The sequence below is a fragment of the Sturnus vulgaris genome, chromosome Z (genome assembly GCF_052056855.1).
Source record: "Sturnus vulgaris isolate bStuVul1 chromosome Z, bStuVul1.hap1, whole genome shotgun sequence".
NCBI lineage: Eukaryota > Metazoa > Chordata > Aves > Passeriformes > Sturnidae > Sturnus > Sturnus vulgaris.
The window spans coordinates 5566386-5583945 of record NC_142283.1 but is presented as its reverse complement, the minus strand read 5'-3'; the positions used below and the strand labels follow the sequence as shown (position 1 = coordinate 5583945).

Genomic DNA, 17560 nt, shown 5'->3' with positions numbered 1-17560 from the left:
ATGTAGCCAAAAGTATGTATTTTATATTCACCTGTTAAAACCAGGTGGGGCAGTTGTCACCATCAGGTTGGATGTCATAAACACACACACACACACACTTGAGCAGAATAACAATGGCATCTTCATCCTCGTTATTCTATGTGTTCTACAGTTTATATACTCTTAACAAAGCATGACCTTAAGTCATTGACTACATCACAATACCTTATTATATTCATTGCTGCAGAGCAATTAGTGTCAATGCATTTGGCACAAGTTTTGCAAATTTTATAAGGCATGCATAAACATTTACTTATGCACATTTTCTAACTAAAAAAATCCTTCATGTATCTTTTGAAACCAGTTTCCATGCTAAAAGCCTTGTCTTCTTCCTTGCTACAGATATACTCGGAATTCATCAATTGCTGCTTCTTCTACTAACTCAGTTTGGCTTAAAGGCCAGCTGTCAAGCCTCTGCAGAGATATTTTAATGTGACATAGGGAAAACTACTGCAAAATGCCAACAACTCAATGAGCATTGCATCTGAGGCAGATGTTGATCCAGCAGGCTCATGGCACACTGATGGTGTGTAAAGGATGCCTGTGATTCACCAGCAGAACACCATTTAACCACTTGCCAAAAAACTCTACAGATCTTGTACAGACCACAATTCTCTTGTTGATGAGCATCTCTTGAAAGACATCTCAAATTTGTTTTTCACAGGACACAGTAAACCAGCACTCTATTGTACTGGGATTTTTACGAGATTGCTCTTGCACAGACCCACATAAACTAAGGTGCTGGTTTGTATTATTTTTTTTATTTATTTTGTTCTTAAGGTAAGAAATGAAACAGTTATGTAAATAATTCCCTGGTAGGACCTTGGCAGCTTCCTTTAGGCCAGACAAAACGCAATCAGTGGCTGATTTTTAATGTTGACACACTGTCACACCAATGGAAATGTCAGCTGCTCCTCTGTGAGCACCATGTAAGGACGAACAAAGGCCGGGAAGCTCTCTTTCCCTTGGGGCCTGAGCACAGGTCCCAGGCCGGCCGGGCGGGCTCTGCCCCTCTGCGGGCCTGGGTCGGGCCAGGCCGGGCGGGCTCTGCCGCGGGGCCGGGCCCCTTCTCGGGAAGCTCGCCGGGCCCCGTCCCGCCAGAGCCGGCTCCCCCTCCCCTCAGCACGGCCACACCGGGCCCGTGGCTCGGCTGGAATGCTGCTGCTGCTGCTGCTGCTGCTGCTGCTGCTGCTGCTGCTGAGTTTCAGCAGAAGCCGCCGGGCAGGGGCAGGGGCAGCCATCGACCCGCGGATGCTGCCGCAGTGTGCTGGCCTGGCTGCTGAGATCCTCGCCTGCCCCCAGCGCGGCCCACCAAGAATCCTCCATCGTAAACAGCTCCGGCCGGGACTGGCAGGGATCACAGGGCCCTCTGCAGGCCTCGGGAAAAATATGAACTCTTTCAGTGCACAGATGAGACTTGCAGAGCTTCAATTCTGTCTTGAGTGACAGAAAAGTGGCAGAGTGAAGACACACAGAAAAAACATGAGGACACCAAGGTGAGTGAAGTAGAATTTCCAAGGTGGGAGGGATTGAAGAGATGCCTCACTCTTGGACTGAAATTCTCTTGTAAGTAATAGAGAAGATATGATTGAGATATCAGACACTTTTTCCTCTATAACTCATGGAATGCATTTGTGGAGAATGAAGCGTTCTAAGCACAGTCATGAGCAGAAGCACCCGTGCTGAAGTAAGCAGATGTTGAAGTAGCTGTGGTCCCAGGAGAACTTAAAACAGAGAGAAGAGTGTTGAAGACCCTTTGCCCCCAGGGAAGAAGAAGATCTCTCTTCCAAGAGAACATTTACTGAAACAGTTTCATCCTTACAAATAATACCCCCTGAGTCTGACATGGTGTTGGGGGTTGAATTGTTCCCTTCTCTTTCTGTGGAATTTTCTCCCATTGTTATGCTAAGTAATTGTGGCTACACCTTAAAATGACAGATAATGTTCTCTCGTAGGGGGGTGGCTGGAGGGGGAGGGGGGGGAACCGGAAAAGGAAAGGTGGGATGGGGGGTCTGGAGCGGGGCTCTCTCTCTCGCTTGGCTCGTGGAGTGGGAAGACAACCTGGGCTCTGCTCTGGCATCTTCCCCTGCCATCCCAGCACTGAGATCCACGCTCCCTGCCTTTGGACATCGCTCTGCTGCTCTCCCAGCTCACCCTACTATCTCCGGACACTCTGCTGAGCACCACGACCGACACCGTGAGGGGGAGTCACTTTCCCATCCCCTCTCAGCCCTGGGCCGCCGCCATCACTGCAGCCCCTCTTCAACTGCGCGGGACCTGCCCTGCCCCCAGCACCGGGAACTGAGCGCAGGGAGACGGCCTGCGGCCAAAAGGGACTGGAGCTGAGCTCGACTGCTCTGTTCTGTTAGTTTTTATAGCTGTTGTTGGTTTTTTTCTGCCTTGTTGGATATCAGTAAAGAACTGTTACCCTTATCCCCACAACTCCTGCCTGAAGGCTTCTGATTTGGACCTAAAATAATTAACAGGGAGGGGGTTGCATTCCACATCTCAGGAAAGCGGCTCTTGCCTTTCCTTAGCAGATACCTGTCTTTCAAACCAAGACACATGGCCCATAAATTCAGCTGTGGGAAGGCTGTGAAAAGATGGGAGGGACTTCATGATTGCAGATTTCCTGGACGGCTGCTATGTGTGGAAGTTGCATCCACGAAAGAACTGTTGTCTTGTGGAGAAGTGTCCATAGACTGACAAGAGAGACTCATCTCCCTAAGTGATCTGAAGAAAGACTATTCTAGAGGTGACAAACTGACCAAATTGTTTCTGTACATTGTCAGTGGGAAAGAAAAGATATGTTCAAAAGGTTTTATTCTGTTACTTCTTATTATTACCTTTAGTTTCTGTTAATGAAGTTTTCCTTTCTACCCTTTAAAATTTGAGCTTGCTTAGCCTTCCCTCCTAACCCTATCTCACAGCAGGAAATGAGTAAATAATTCTAGTGGGTGCACTGGTGATTTGGGCAGCACTTGACCCAACACATCAATTGGTGCATTGGCCGGGAAATTTCAAATTGGCCAACTAAAACCACTACATGAAATTGGTTTTTCTTCCAGATTTGGACTGGAACAAGAGCAACTCAATTCTGATGATGCTCACTCAGATGTGTTACAGCCTAAAATATAAAGACAAGATCACTGCAGACAAATTTTACTCAAATGATGAAATTCAAATAAAACAATAAACAAAGCAAGCCCAAATTGGAAAGAGGAATAATTAGAAGCAAGCAATCCATGGAGATCCTTGATGCACCAACTTCATGTCAGCTGGTGACATGGGCTATGTCACCCCCTCTGTTGTGGATAAGCTTTCCCCCGGGTGAAGGACCCCAGAGCAGGGCTGGTCTGCACATCAGAGAATGGGCGGTCACTGAGCCTCTCACCAGAGGCTTTCCAACACACACCCAAAGCTTCTCTCTGCCCACCCGTTGGTGAGAGGCTCTGTGCCAGCCTGGCAGCTGACAGCCTTGTGGCTCTTGTCTCCTCCCCAAAGGTGCTAAGCTTGGCTTTGTGAATGTCCCCAGTTCCTGTGTTTTATCTTATCTTCATCAGGGAACAGTTCAGGGCCCCACTCCAAAGGCCTATTCAGGATATGGTGGTATTCTGTTCAGCTGTTGTATTTCAGTTCTAAACATCCTTCAAGAAAATGCTGAAGTCAAAAATTGTAATATTTCAGTCTCTGACACATGGTGTGAAAGAAATCTTCCAGATGATTTGCGGTTTGAGAAAATGTATTTATTTACAATCCTACTCTATAATCCTCTATAATCCTTGTCTACAATCCTACTCTGCAATCCTAGTCTTCAATCCTACTCTTCAATTCTACTCTTCAATTCTACTCTTCAATCCTACTCTTCAATCCTACTCTTCAATTCTACTCTTCAATCCTACTCTTCAATCCTACTCTGCAATCCTACTCTGCAATCCTACTCTACAATTTTAAACTGGTGGTGGAGCACATGGTCCAGATGTAATTATGGCAGTTGTTTCTCCATCATCCTCTTCTTCATGGAAACGATCAGTGGCACCAGGCAGGAAGTAGGCTCGACTGATGCTACAAATGGATGCTGCCCACCGGAAAATAAAAACAACAAAATAAAAACATCAGCAACAAAAAACAATGAATCGTGATTTCCAAGCTCAGTGCCTCACAGGCTCAATTAGGATTGCTCTGGTTCACAGAAAGATGCAGAAAGAGAACCAACAGGGCCATCTGCACCTCAACCTTCATGTGCAGGACCTTGCCATCACAGGCAAACCTGGCCCAGAATCCCACTCATCTCTTTATTCTGGTGTCTTCATCTTGCTGGGGACTTGGCCCTGCCAGGGCTCTGGAAATGGTGTTTTCTATCCTTGGAGTTTCTTCCTATCAGGAAACTCCAAAGACTCACATGAGTGCCTCTCTTTGAAAGACAGGCATCATGCTAATTTCCACAGGGAGACACAGCAGTGTCTACCTTTCCATGCCCTGCCCCTCCTGTGCTGGATGGCACCTTCCTTCCTTCCTTGCCAGCAGGGACAGCCGAGTGGCACTGGGTCCTGCAGTTCCCTCTCTGCCACACAAGCTGGCAGTAACCCTGGGGCAGGTCCTGTCTGCTTGACCATGCCCGGCAGCAGATGGGGCTGGGACAAGTCCCTCTCAGCTGTCCCTGTTTGCATGGCAGAAACCTCTGAGAGTGGGGTGGGGGCACAAACCAGGGCCCCTCAGAGGCTCACAGTGAGCCTGCCACAGCCCCTCCTTCCCACAGCCAAATCTCTGAGTGCTCAGCCAGGACTGGCTTCCTTGGGTTCTTCTATCAACATTTACTCCTCTGGATCCAGAATTGCTCTACTTCAATTCTTTTGCCATTAGATAAAACTGACCACACCATCAAATTACAAAACAGGGCGACAGAAACCGTCAGAGAACAGAGCACCTCTCCTCTGAGGACAAACTGAGAGACCTGGAGTTATTCAGCCTGGGGAAGAATAGGCCCCAGGGAGACTTTATTGACACTTGCCAGAACTTCAGTGGGGCTTCTGAGGGAATATGGGACACCTTTTTTAATATGCCCAGTTACAGTAGGATGTGGGCTAATATTTTTAACCAAAAAGGGGATTGAGTCAGAGTAGGTCTAAGGAAGAACTTGTTTACTAGGAGCACGGTGCAACAGTGGCACAAGTTGCCTTGAGAGCTGGTAGTTGCCCATGCCTGGAACCATCCCAGATCAGGTGGGACAGGGCTCTGAGCAACCTGGTCTCCTTCAAGATGTCCCTGCTCATTGCAGGCCACTTGGACCAGATGACCTTCACAGCTCTATGTCAGCCCAGCCCAGTCTAGGATTCCTCACCATTTTCATTTGAAAAGCACAAGATTGGAGGTGAGGAGGTGGGGCCTGATCTGATGCCTTGGCCTCCAGTGGAGGAGGAGCCCATCCCACGGACACTCTTTCACCTGCAGCCCCTTTGCATTTTACCTGCAGGAGCTCCTTGGCAGACCAGCGCCGAGCCTCGTCTGTCTGCAGGCAGCAGCTCAGGAAGTCCCGCAGCAAAGGCGAGAAGAGGTTGGGCTGCTGCAGCTTTGGTCTCCCTCCTGTGGCTATCAGGAGTTGAGGCTGGAGAAAAAGGAAACACGAGGCTCAGCCTGCTCCTTTCACATCTGTCACTGCTCTCCCAGATGCCATTGTTTAACCTGCACTCTGCACTGGCAGTTTCTGCCCTGGCAGAGAGGCTGAGATTACTTTGCTGTACCAACAAAACACTGAAAGCCCAAAGCAGCCACAGCTTTTCCAACATGCAGGGGATCTCACCTTGGCAGCTGATCTCATTACTGACCTAGGGAGTGGGAACTACATCCTCAAAAGCACATTTGGTTCCCTGAGGATTCACATGAGCTTAACAGGCATTTTGGTAGAGGGACTTGGCTATATGATCTAACTCTAGAATTTCCAAGGGTAATTACAGGAAGGGCATCTCTGCAGTGCTTGTTGGTCCCTTAAGCAGAGCTGCCATAAACCAGAACTCATCAACCTTGTTGTCCACTTCTTGGTTAAAAAAAGGAGAAAGCAAACAGAATTGTTTGTTTTGCTTTGGTGGTTTTCCTTTTTCCTTTTTCCTTTTTCCTTTTCCGTTTTCCTTTTCTCTTTTTCTTTTTCTTTTTCTTTTTCTTTTTCTTTTTCTTTTTCTTTTTCTTTTTCTTTTTCTTTTTCTTTTTCTTTTTCTTTTTCTTTTTCTTTTTCTTTTTCTTTTTTTCCTTTATTCTTTTTCCTCTATTTTTCTATAAAATTTAATCTAGGAAGATTCAACCTCCAATTTAAGGATATTTAAAACATATCTAAACATTTCACTGAAAAATTCACTTCCTTCAGTAACACAGTTCCAACAGTGTTCAAAAAGCAAATGAGAAATGTCAGGCATGGCTGGAGGCCAAAATGGCACGTTGCTGAAATGGTGACCTGCCACTTCCCTTCTGAGGCCACCAAAAGTACAGCAGATACTGATGAGCTGCAGGGATATTTTTAGAAAGGACCTTGGTTGAAGTGGTGCCAGCAGATGGCAATGGGATTTTGTCCAGTGGCACAGAGAACATGGGACAGGTGAGAAAGACAGTGGGATCAGTAAGTATTTGCACCTCACCCAGACAGGAGTTTGGTTCCAGTGAGGAACTTCTCCTTCCACCATTTCAATGCCCACGATTCCAAGAGACCAAATATCCACTTTGGGGCCATATGGCTGCCCCATCACAACTTCAGGTGCCATCCACCCAGAAGCGCTGGCCACTGAGTTCTGTCTACTCTGCTCAGGGGTGAGCTGAGCAAAGAGGCCAAAATCAGCTGTGGAGAAAACAACACACCATGAAAGCCAGCTCTAAATAGGAAACCAAGCCAAAGAATTCCCCACTCTCACTCTAAGAATGAGCTGTTGATGAATCTCCTGGAGAACTGGCCATGCTCAGTTTCCTTAGGGCTTTAGACAAGGAGTAGGGAATTGGCCACTTCCAAGAAAACCCAGGATTTTAAACGCTGCTCAAAACAGTGGCCTTTATTCCCCTGAAGGTTTACATTGTATCTCCCTCCCTCTGGAAGTGACACACACAGACCAATGCCACTCTTGACTGCTTGTGCTTCCCTATCATACCTCTGTGCATGTTGCAGCTGTGCCTTCAGCTCAAAGCAGGGGCCCCTGCACTCCCACCAGCAGCATTTTTGGGGAGCTGGCAGTCACTCAAAGCAGCCCCACACCCCACATCCCTAGAACACTGCCCCTGACCAAGAATATACTGACCCAGCTTGACAGAGCCATCGGTTCTGAGAAGGATGTTGCAGCTCTTCACATTTTGATGGATCACGTCATTTACATGAAGAAAATCCAGTCCTTGCAGGCACTGGGAAGAAAAACAGAAACGGGAGGGCAAACATTAGTGATGTGAGGTCATCACACAAGAAAGGAAACAACTCTAAATGGTTCCCTTTCCAGGAGAATGGGGAGTAATGGCAGAACACAGTGCCAGTGAGAGGAAGAGCTTGCTGCTCCAACACCAGCAGAGCAGGACCTTTCTAAGGAAAGGCATGTCAGCTTTTGGAAGAGTAACAGAAACTGCTGTTGTAGACTGTGCCCTGCAAACCAGCCAGAATGACTGCTGCTGCAGTGGATGTGCTCAGAAGTCAACAGCATTTTGGGTGCACTACTATCCTCTTCAGCTGAGGACTGTGAGAAATGAGTCTCTCTTTTTTCTTTGCTGTTTGTTTCAAATCCTGCCACCAGCACCTTTGTTTTTACAGATTAGGAATGCAGTGCAGACAGGCTCGAGGTAAACATTTAGAGAGGCAGGGTGGAGAACAGCAAATACAAATATAGGAGACAGAGTGAGAATACAACAGCAGGAGATCAGAGTACAGGAATAGAGGACAGTGATTTCTGGGGCACTGGCACACAGTTCACTTGAGATGCTTTTACTTCCCCATAGCATACCAGCAACACAGAAACAAAGCTTGGCACATGAAATCTCTGCAGTTCTGAGCCCCAGTTTCCCAAACAATCCTGACCAAGCCCTCGGAAGCACAGGTGGAATCCCTGACCTCCCGACTGACAGCTGCCATCTCATCCTCAGACAGGTACATCTTGCTGATGGCATCTCTCAGAGTGCCTCCATCCATGTACTCCATCACCAGCCAGAATTGCTTATCCACAAGGTAGCTGAAAGAAGGAAACAAGGCTGTGGATATGAACGTGCATGGCTGTGTTGCTGTTTGGAAAAGACAAGCTTCACTGTTGTTCCCGGGTCTCTTTGTGATGAGGACACAACGAAAGGAATAGACATTCCCTCTAGGCTGTGCAGTGTTTCCAATCTGTGCAGACTCAAGGAGAATGACACATCTGCGATAAATAGATGTGTTAGATGGCCATCAAGCAAAAAATCTGCTTTAGTAACAGATAAAAAACCTGTCACACTGTGTGTTTCTGGAAAAAAAGCACCGTGTCCCTGGCATGCACAGCAATGGAAAAGAGTGGACACAATCCAAGTGAAATCCCTGTTAGTTTACCTGCATGCAAGAAGGTACTTGAAGTAAATCAAGCCCCACAACAACATGAAGGAAGTGAATTTATTGTCTATTGATTTAGTAAGATACAGTTGATCCAGGTTTTGAACAATTTTCACACTACATGTGCCAGGGAAGACTCATTCAGACAAGATGCACTCTCTTCCCATCCATTGAGGATGAGCAGAACAATACTAATTTATTAATAATTAACAGCTCTATTTTCTGCCAGGGACAAATGTGGGGATTTATCCTGCGTGTTTGCAGTATGTAAACAAACAGTCATGGAACAAAAGCACAACAACTCACCTGTCTAAATAGTTGACCAGGTTGGGATTCCTATTCTTCTTCATGACCATGAGTTCATTGACCTTTATTTCTTTACTTGTCATTCCTTGAAGATTTATTTTCTTTATGGCCACCTAAAATGACATTGAAAATCAGTAACTTCAGAAGCTGGTGGCACAAAACCACAGAGCACACATCGAGTGAGTGATTTTGCAATGACACAGCTGAGGTGATTCAAAGTGCCTTGTGATTAGACATTGGAGTAATTAGGAACTGACATTCCAACAGCCCATTTCTCTGCTCCCTTGGGGGCCAGTTACAGGACACATGGCCATTGATGTTTTGCCTTGTCCATTTGGTAACAAAGATGTCTGACCACACAGTAACAAAGCTCTGCCCACACTCTCTGCTGCTCTGTCTGGGATTCAGAAGTCATCTGTGCCTTGGTACTCTCTGGATACATCCTGGGCTATAAGCTGGGCTTGAGGTTTTCAGGGACACCTCACACATGTCTCCCTACACGCAGTTCCCAAGTGCAGCACTGCAGGGGGCTAAGGAGCTACCAGGAACATTCAGATGCATTTGCTGGCAGCCAGAAATGAGAATACAGCTCTGAAGCTGTAGCCCCAAAGAGCAGGGAGATGCTCTAAGGCACCACCTTTGTTTTAGCAATTGAGAGCGAGTGAGCGCGTCCTTCTCTGAAAGGAACCGCTGCCCTCCTTGCCTTCCTTCTGGCAGCTGAGAAGGACAAAGACTGTCCCAAAGGCAATTTCCAGGCTGGCACCAGTCTGTGCTTCTTGTGCCTTTGCTGCACAGCTCTACCCAAAGCTCCAGCCACAGCTCACACCAGAGGGGAAAGCCCTCAAGGGCTGCAGAGTCTGCAGGGGCTGTTGACATTCACCTCTCTTCCTCTGGTCTTGTCGAATGCCCTGCAAACCTCTCCAGAAGTCCTAGAAACAAAACAAAGCAAAGAAAGGAGAAGCCATTTAGAATTTGGAGTGAAAGCCAAGGAGGACATCAGTCCTGTCAGTGCCTAAAACCTGCAGGATGTGGGATGAGAATACCAGAAGACAACCGATACGTTTTCCTCTCAGGTGTGGAGGCACTGAGCCAGCTCCTGGAGTGTTGGGATTTACTGCCTCAGCTCAAAAAGAGAGCTTATTATCTCATCTCGAGCTTCAATTTCTAAACTGTGCTGTTCTTATCCTGACCATGGAGTATTTCATTCAGCAAACTCTTGGAAAGAACTGTTCCTGGGAACAGTTATCTCACAGCTTTCATAGGAGGTAGGTTGCTATTTCAGGCAAGCAAGATCCTTCTCCTTTCATTAGTGTGGCTCTAGGATTTGGAGGTATTCAAAAATGCTAAGGAAATTAGCACAGAGCTGTCCCACACTTGAGAGACAAGGAGATCTTCCAGGTCCTGTTCCTTGTTGCTGGCAAGACCTTGCCAGCATGGAGATGTCTTTGGCATTGCCTTCTGACCACGTTCACAAAGTCTGACCAGTAATGAGAGATGGGACAATCTAACCTCAGTGTCTGAATATGTTTGCAGCTTGCTTGACTTCACACTTGATAGACATTCTACCAGCAAATCACCTGGCCCATGTTTATGTAAAAGTAACTGTGGTTGGACTCACCCGCTGCCAATATTTTCCAGTTCAGTGTATTTTGTCACAGGATTTTCCATGGTCACTATTTTCCCTGAGGGAAACAAAATGCAAGATGCTCACTTGAAAGCAGAGATCCCAACTTCCAGAAGATCAAAAAGGCAGCCCCACTGTCTGGGTCTCTGAACCCTTTGTGCTTGGCTGGGTAACAAAAACAACAACCAGACAGACAGCTCTGCAGCACAGATGGCCAGCACAGAGAGCGATTTTTCCACATCAGTTCCTATAAGGATTCCTAAATGTCCCTGTGACACCAGGCTCAGGAGGAATATTTGGTGCAGCTATGCTGACACATGCACACAACACACTGTCCCTCAAATACACAGGACGTACTCAGTAGCTGCAGGTACTTCTCCTCAGTCTCCTGTCGCTGAGCAGCAGCTGTGTCAGTGCTGGAGATGAACAGTCTGCCCAGGCTCCACTTCTCAGGCTGGGGAACAAAGGCTCCTTTAGACAACGCTGCTGCTGCAGCAGGTTCAGTAACAGAGCCTGTGTAGATCTGAGACAAGTAATGAGTTTATCTCAGAACGGTGGCTGGCAGAGATTACTTCGAGATCCCTTTTCAAATGCAAGCCCTCAGGAAGATGTTTTCAGCCACATGCATGGCTCTTAAAATGGATTATTTGCATGTCCACTTCTCCAACTGGATGGGTCAAAATCAAAGGCTGGTTTTACTCAAGTTCATGGCCAGATTCATGTTCCATTTTCATGTTTTCTGAAGGATAACTGCCACAATGATCATTCCACTTCCTCCCTATGGATTCCTTTCCCCTCTAATGGCTGCAGACACACTTCTTCAAATGTTCTACCTCCTTCCACTCAGATCTCTTTTCCTCCACCATCTTTGGGACGTGCCCAACCTGCAGCATCTCTGGCTGGGACAGCTCCTGTGCCTCACACCGACCACGGGGCTTTTTGTTTCCAGTCCTTTGCTGGAAGTCTTTGCAGGCTGGCAGGTGAGATGTCAACACTTCCACCTCAAGTTAAACAGAACAAAGCAGTCAGAGACTACAGCTTGTCCCTGTCAGCCAAGAGTCATCAACTGTGAGGAAAGGGAGAGAACAGGGCTACAGACAGCTTGTTTCAATCCTCCATCTGGGTCACCATGTCCCACTGTAAAAATACCTCAAGAACAAGGAACACAGTAACCCTACAGAAGGATTGCACCCAAAGGCATCACCCCACCCCCTGCTACTCTACAGTGGAAAGGCAAGAAGGGCAGAAACCACCAGTTTGGTGACTGCACCGGCTATTGCTGTTTCACTCACTTGATTTTGTACAGCCTCAAGCATGGGATTATGTTTCTCTCTGATCATTTTTGTTTCTTCCTCCAGCCTCTTCACTCTTGCCTTCATCCTAGCCTCAGTTTCCTGCAGCTCTGTGTGCAGCTGATCCTTGAGGTTCCGTAAAAAACAAGAGAAATATTTCTTGAACGGAGGGTCTGCCACTCTTGCACTCACCGAGTTTTGTTGATTGCCTCTCTGCTGATGGAGATTCATCTCCTCTTGGATGCTTCTCTTGTCCTCCTTTTTCCTCCTCTTCACTGCCATGGTGGCAATCTGAGCTTCAGGCAGCTCTCCTTGTGGCTCTATCTTGATGTTCTGTACACACAAATGCAGAGCAAATCACAGGGAGCTGCCACCAGGCTCAGCTTTTTCCTCTTTCAGCCTCAAAATCAAATTCATTCCGACACTTCTTTCTGTTTTCATACCCACCTCTGCTTCCATTGTAACCCTCCCATCCCTGATCTCTGCAGATTACAAGGCTCTGTGCTTCCAGTGCCTGTGGCACTCCTGGCCTCCTCAGTGCCAAGAGCTCTGTTTTATGTCCCTGTTCCTGCCCTTCACTCTGTCACCTGCTTGAGCCAGGCTTACCTGGACATTCTCCTCTACCTCTTCCACCTGCTGCCTGAGCTGCTCTTCCTGCTCTTGGGCTGGGCACAGCTCTCCCTGAGTCTGCCCTGGCACCTCTGATAAAGCAATCTGCTCATGCTCTTGCTCCAGAAGGGCCTGCACAGAAAGCAAGAGGAGATGGGTTTCAACTTCCCATACAACATTTGTGGGCCAAGTCTCTGAGACTGATGGGCTCACACGTTCCCAAAGCACTGTGCTGTTGCTCCCCTGGCTCATTCTCTGCCCATGGGGAGGCACAGATTCCAAAGTGACACTGGCAGTACAGTCAGGGTCCATCTGGGACTGAAGCTCCAACAGCCTCTCAGGCAGCTGACAGGGGAGGTGTGGCATTTCTCAAGGCTCTGCTGAGGGCCTCCCTCCACTTCTGCTCTGTCCTCTTTGTCTTTCCATGGTGACTGACACCCAGCCCTGTCCCACAGCTCCATCCTGGCTCTGCAGGTGGTTTCCAGTGTGGGCTCACTCCTTGTGACAGACACTTCTGGAGTTCATGTTCTCTTCAGGCCTGCACCACCATTCCTGCCTTTCTGACATCTACTCTCTTGTTAGAAATCCTGCTCAATCAGGAGATAAGGATGCATGCACAGATCCTCTGATGGAGGTCAGACAGCTTCCACAGCCACCTCAGTATATGGAGGAGGATCAAGGTGTTTATTCTTCCTCTCTTCTCAACTGAGAATTCAGACCAGCAGTAACAGAGACCTTCTTAAGGCCCCATCAACAAATGAACTTAGACACCTCTAGGGATGGCAATGAAGGAAATCATGTGTCATGTACTGCATGTATGACAAGAGTCACCAAACATCACCTGAAGCATGGAATTGTTCCATGTCACCAGGACAGGGAGAATTTAAAGAATAAACTGGGGCTTCAGGGTAGAAGAGGCTGGAGGAGGAAAACAACTCTGAGGGGAAAAAAACAACCATTTCTGGAGGGGAAACATCTCTGCCTGCTCGGGATCAGTTGAAACAACATGTCTCTGCTCTTCTCCCCCTGAAGGGATGCCTGTAGGGGAGATTTGCAACTCCAACTGCCTCTGACCAGAGCCAGGAAGAATCAATTATGGAAATATTACATAGGTAGATTGATAGCTAGACAGATAGATAGATCTCATTTATGTAATTTCTCTTACTATAATTTCTGTTATGACACACATCAACACCAATGCAACCAATGCCCCCATCAGCAGCAATCCTGAACTTGCTCGCCTGTTGCATCAATAAACCAAACTCCTGGGGAATCTGGAGCATGTACGTCATTATGGAATGAGATCAAACCCAAAGAACTGCTCTGGGAACTGCACTCTTTCTGCATCTGGGTTAGGGCAAGTTCTTCTCTTTGTCACAAGCACACTGATGGTGCCAAAGTGGCTGTAATCAGAAATTAAGCCCAGCCCCTCCCAGCTCATTTGATCTCTGAGAACCAGCCAGAATTCAAGGTTTTGATTTCCTGCTAAATTCCCAAATCTAGTCCTGATTGTATTACTGGACAATTGCTGATCCCCAAGGCTGCCAAAAGATAAGGGTGGTGGTAACATGAAAGTGATGTGCAAGATCAAACTGGCTGGCCTGGCATCAGAAAATCTCCTTGTGCTCCAACGTCCCTGCCCCAAACTACATCTTCTTGTGCAGGAAATCTTGAGCAAAAGCACCTTTGCTTGCTAGAGGAAGAAAATAAACAGGTCTTCACCTTCTAGCAGACCAACAACTCAACAAACCCAATGATCAAATTGTCACCTACTCCAGCGTCTAAAGCATCTGGATGCACTGAGGGGATCCTTGGCACAGAAACGGCCCTTGTGGGGAGCACTGTCACCTAGGCAGTCATGGAAGTGTGCCTAGAAGGTCCCTCATGAGTCTCCCTTTCCCCAGGCTGTAGCTCCCTCAGCACCTCCTCACTGGCCTTGTGCTCCCACCCCTCCCCAGCTCCCGTGCCCTTCTGCGCACACGCTCCAGCCCCTCAAGCTCTTTCTGCTTCACAGCTGCCCACATGTGGACACAGCACTCCAGCTGCCGCTGCAGCCCTGCCCAGCACAGGCCACAGCTCACTGCCCTGCTCCTGCTGCCCCTCTAGTGCTGACACAGGCCAGCATGGCCTTGGCCTTCTTGGCCACCTGGGCACACGCTGCCTCATCTTCAGCTGCTCTTGACAGGCACTCGTGGCTCCTTTTGTCCACCTTCCACATTTGACTTCAGATGCAGCATCCGGAATTCCAAGATACCTCTCCGCTTCTTAGCAACACAGGACACTAGTCCAAGTCTTTCAACTCTTCCCCCTCTGCAGGCACCAATGGCATTTTCATATGCAGTTATCAAGAATAGAATAGACCACACAGTAGAAAGCATCAACAGACGCATGTAGCCTCTGGCTTTTGCCCCAGCAATGGGTCCACAACTCTGCAGTTTTTGTCTTTTGGCGCACGGGACATGTGCAGGCCCATAAGGATCCATGGACAACACAATCATCTCTTTGCAGCTTCTCTAAAATAAGCCAGCTCACACTGCACTCTGCTACTGACCACTCTGCCTGAAGAGGCAAAAGAGCAACCTGGCAACAAAGGCACCAAATCTCTGACTGCCACCTGCCACTCCACAATGTGTCTCTGAAATACTGCCACATAAGCAGACTCAAGAAGCTCGTGGCGACAAAGCACCCCAAAGAGCCTGTGAGGTCAGATCAAGCATTTCTCTGCCTCTTGCTCCTCGGCCACCCTGTGGAGTGGCACAGGTCTCTCCAGACCGCCGTGTCCCCTACGTATCCAACGTGGCTGAGCTCAGTGCCTTGGACATGCTCCCTCCTCTGGGGCTGGGGAGCCTTCATGCTTCACGCCGGCCCCTAGCAGAATCCCAGCAAGCTGGGGCCTAAAGACGACACAGCAAAGCCCATTCTCCAGCTCTCACTGCTTTGCAGGGCAATTCCTAACTCCTGACAGGACTGCAGCACTCAGCAACCTGAGCCACCAAAGGCAGGTCCTGGCTGGACAGAAGCTTGCAGCTCTGTCTTGCACTAAAGACAGCAGCAGCCACAACTGGCACTTACCGGCTCGCAATATTCAGCTTCTGCTGTGACCACACTTGTAGGTTTGTGGCCGTTTTGCTCCTCTTTGGCCTCATCTCCAGGAGCAGAGGGAGCCAGAGGAGAGTCTGCTCTTGGCTCAGGGTTCTGTGGAGAGAGAGAAGCATGAGGGTCAGGCCATTACCTATCATTTATATCCTTAATTCTGTGCAGCTCTACAACCTGATCTACAAAGGCAAAATCATCAACTGTCATCGCAGTGCAATTCTAAGTCACTCTGACTAAATTCAAATGGGCTGGTTCAACAGAACTGCATATGGCTCTGAATTCAATATTCCACCCTGGTTACTATCAGCAAGCAACAGTCTCTCTGAAAACTGAGCTTTCAGTTCTTTAAAGCTGTGACATGGAAAATTAGGAAATAGCCAGTAATGCCTTTGCTATTGCTGCTTCAGACATGGAAATGGATTTTTTTTACAGCCCACCCAGCTGGCCCTCCACCCTCTACTGCCACAGGCCAAGCTCACTGCTTTCTCCTCGTTTCTTACACAACAGCAACATCAAATGTTCCTTTCTCACTCACCTCCCATTGGGCACCTCTGAATACACGTCTCAGGTGACCTGTAGTGGGCAGGGAAAATGAAACAGATTCCTTGAGACAACTGCCTGGGCTGATCAATCCCACAAAACAAGGCAACCCTAATACAGAGCATTTTCTGTTTCACTACAGGGGACCAGGAGACACAGCTCTTGTGCACTGCCAGCAAGAGAACAGGACAATATTCTTGGCTGTGACTGCGCTTTGGCCTGTTTTGCCAGCAAATTCATACAAATTGGATCACTATAATGGAAATAGTTCTTTAACACTCAATGCTCCTTTTCTGCCCGACACATAAAGCAGCCTTTTTATCTTCTCCTTCAGACAATGTTTTTTTAAATTGGTTCCATGCACTAATTCTCATTAACTTGCTGGAAAGACTTGCCCAGAAAAGCTTCCCCAAGATCCCTCTGAGCTGTGGAAGTTCCAGTGGCAGTGAAACAGCACAGCAGCAGCTCCAGGGTTCGGGAGCAGACATTCATTGCTTTGCAATTTGCACTTCATTGTAAAGGGAATCACTATTTTAACACTAAGAAAGGGTCAAGTTAGGCAGGCAAATCCTTTCATGACAAAATTTAGAATAAAGAAGCTTTCTCTGAATTCTTGGAAGAGCTGCAGAAATTTTAGAAGGCTTTCTGAGAAGGCCTCCCAGTTTGCATTTTCAAAGTTTGATCCAGCAAAGTGAGGAAATGTCAGACTCTGCTGCCACAGACTCTCCCGTGGAGGGAATTCAACCCCTGTAGGTTCCCGTGCAAATGCTGCCCACAGACCCCTGGCTACAGAAACCCTGTTTTTAGCGGAATGTGTTGACAGGAGCTTTCCCAAAGCAGTGGCATCCCAATGCTCTTTCTGTTTCAAAATCAACTCAATTACTAAGAAAGAGCAGGAAGATATACAAAAGCCAGGTTAGGTTACACTCAAGGGAAATCTCTACTTACGTGCCAGGTGTGTCAGGTAATAGCCGGAATAACCAATGCCATAAACAGTGCAAACTGCAGCAGCGAGTTGCTCCATGACTGTAGCACTGCTGTGCAAGTTTGCAGACTGTGCTGCAATGCAAGAAAAAACAAGGCTTCTGTCACTGTGCAGCTGCCCACTGACAGACGCCTCAAGCAGGAGGATGCTCCTGCACTGAGCAAGCCCAAGAGCTGCTCTGACACTGAGGCCTTCCGTGCCCCAAGGCAACCTTCTGATGTCACCACTACAACGTGGCAACCATGCCCTGACATCACAAAGCAAACGTTCTGCATTGGGCTCTGAATTTATGCAAAGCAGCCCAACCTTCCTTACATCAAACATAAAATAGCCTGGGAAGTTCTCCTCTGTCACAAAGTAGCACAAACTCGCCTGGTGGGCCAAACCCTGTTGTTCAAGGGATCCAAGAGTAATTCCAAGAGTGTCCCAAGCACCTACAGCCTGTACCCCAACTCAGCACTCAGATGGGACCAAAGCAAAGGAAACCAGACCAATAAAATTTCCATAAGCATTGGACAGAACTAGGAGAGAAGGCA

General features: G+C 47.8%; 1 protein-coding gene across 1 annotated transcript; it reads right to left on the bottom strand.

Moving 5' to 3' along the window:
• Positions 1–3967: 3967 nt before the first annotated feature.
• LOC148219626 (serine/threonine-protein kinase PAK 3-like) lies at positions 3968–17063 on the bottom strand. Its single transcript, XM_088156432.1, has 14 exons — positions 16988–17063; positions 15476–15549; positions 12401–12535; positions 11795–12127; positions 11336–11503; positions 10860–11025; positions 10497–10560; positions 9759–9807; positions 8879–8991; positions 8108–8225; positions 7314–7413; positions 6666–6862; positions 5507–5644; positions 3968–4117 (listed from the first exon to the last, which is right to left on the bottom strand). The coding sequence occupies exons 1-14, from the start codon at positions 17061–17063 to the stop codon at positions 4025–4027; spliced, it is 1824 nt and encodes a 607-aa protein (XP_088012558.1). The 3' UTR covers positions 3968–4024.
• Between the last annotated feature and the right edge of the window lie 497 nt (positions 17064–17560).

Bases quoted from the DNA above. Each gene is read 5' to 3' on its own strand.
- LOC148219626 (XM_088156432.1), bottom strand. From the start codon at position 17,063: ATGGAGCAACTCGCTGCTGCAGTTTGCACTGTTTATGGCATTGGTTAT. The intron at 9,808-10,496 runs GTGAGTCCAACC...TTTTGTTTCTAG, and splicing joins CTGGAAAATATTGGCAGCGG to GACTTCTGGAGAGGTTTGCA. The intron at 8,226-8,878 runs GTGAGTTGTTGT...TCCTTCTTTCAG, and splicing joins CTGGTCAACTATTTAGACAG to CTACCTTGTGGATAAGCAAT.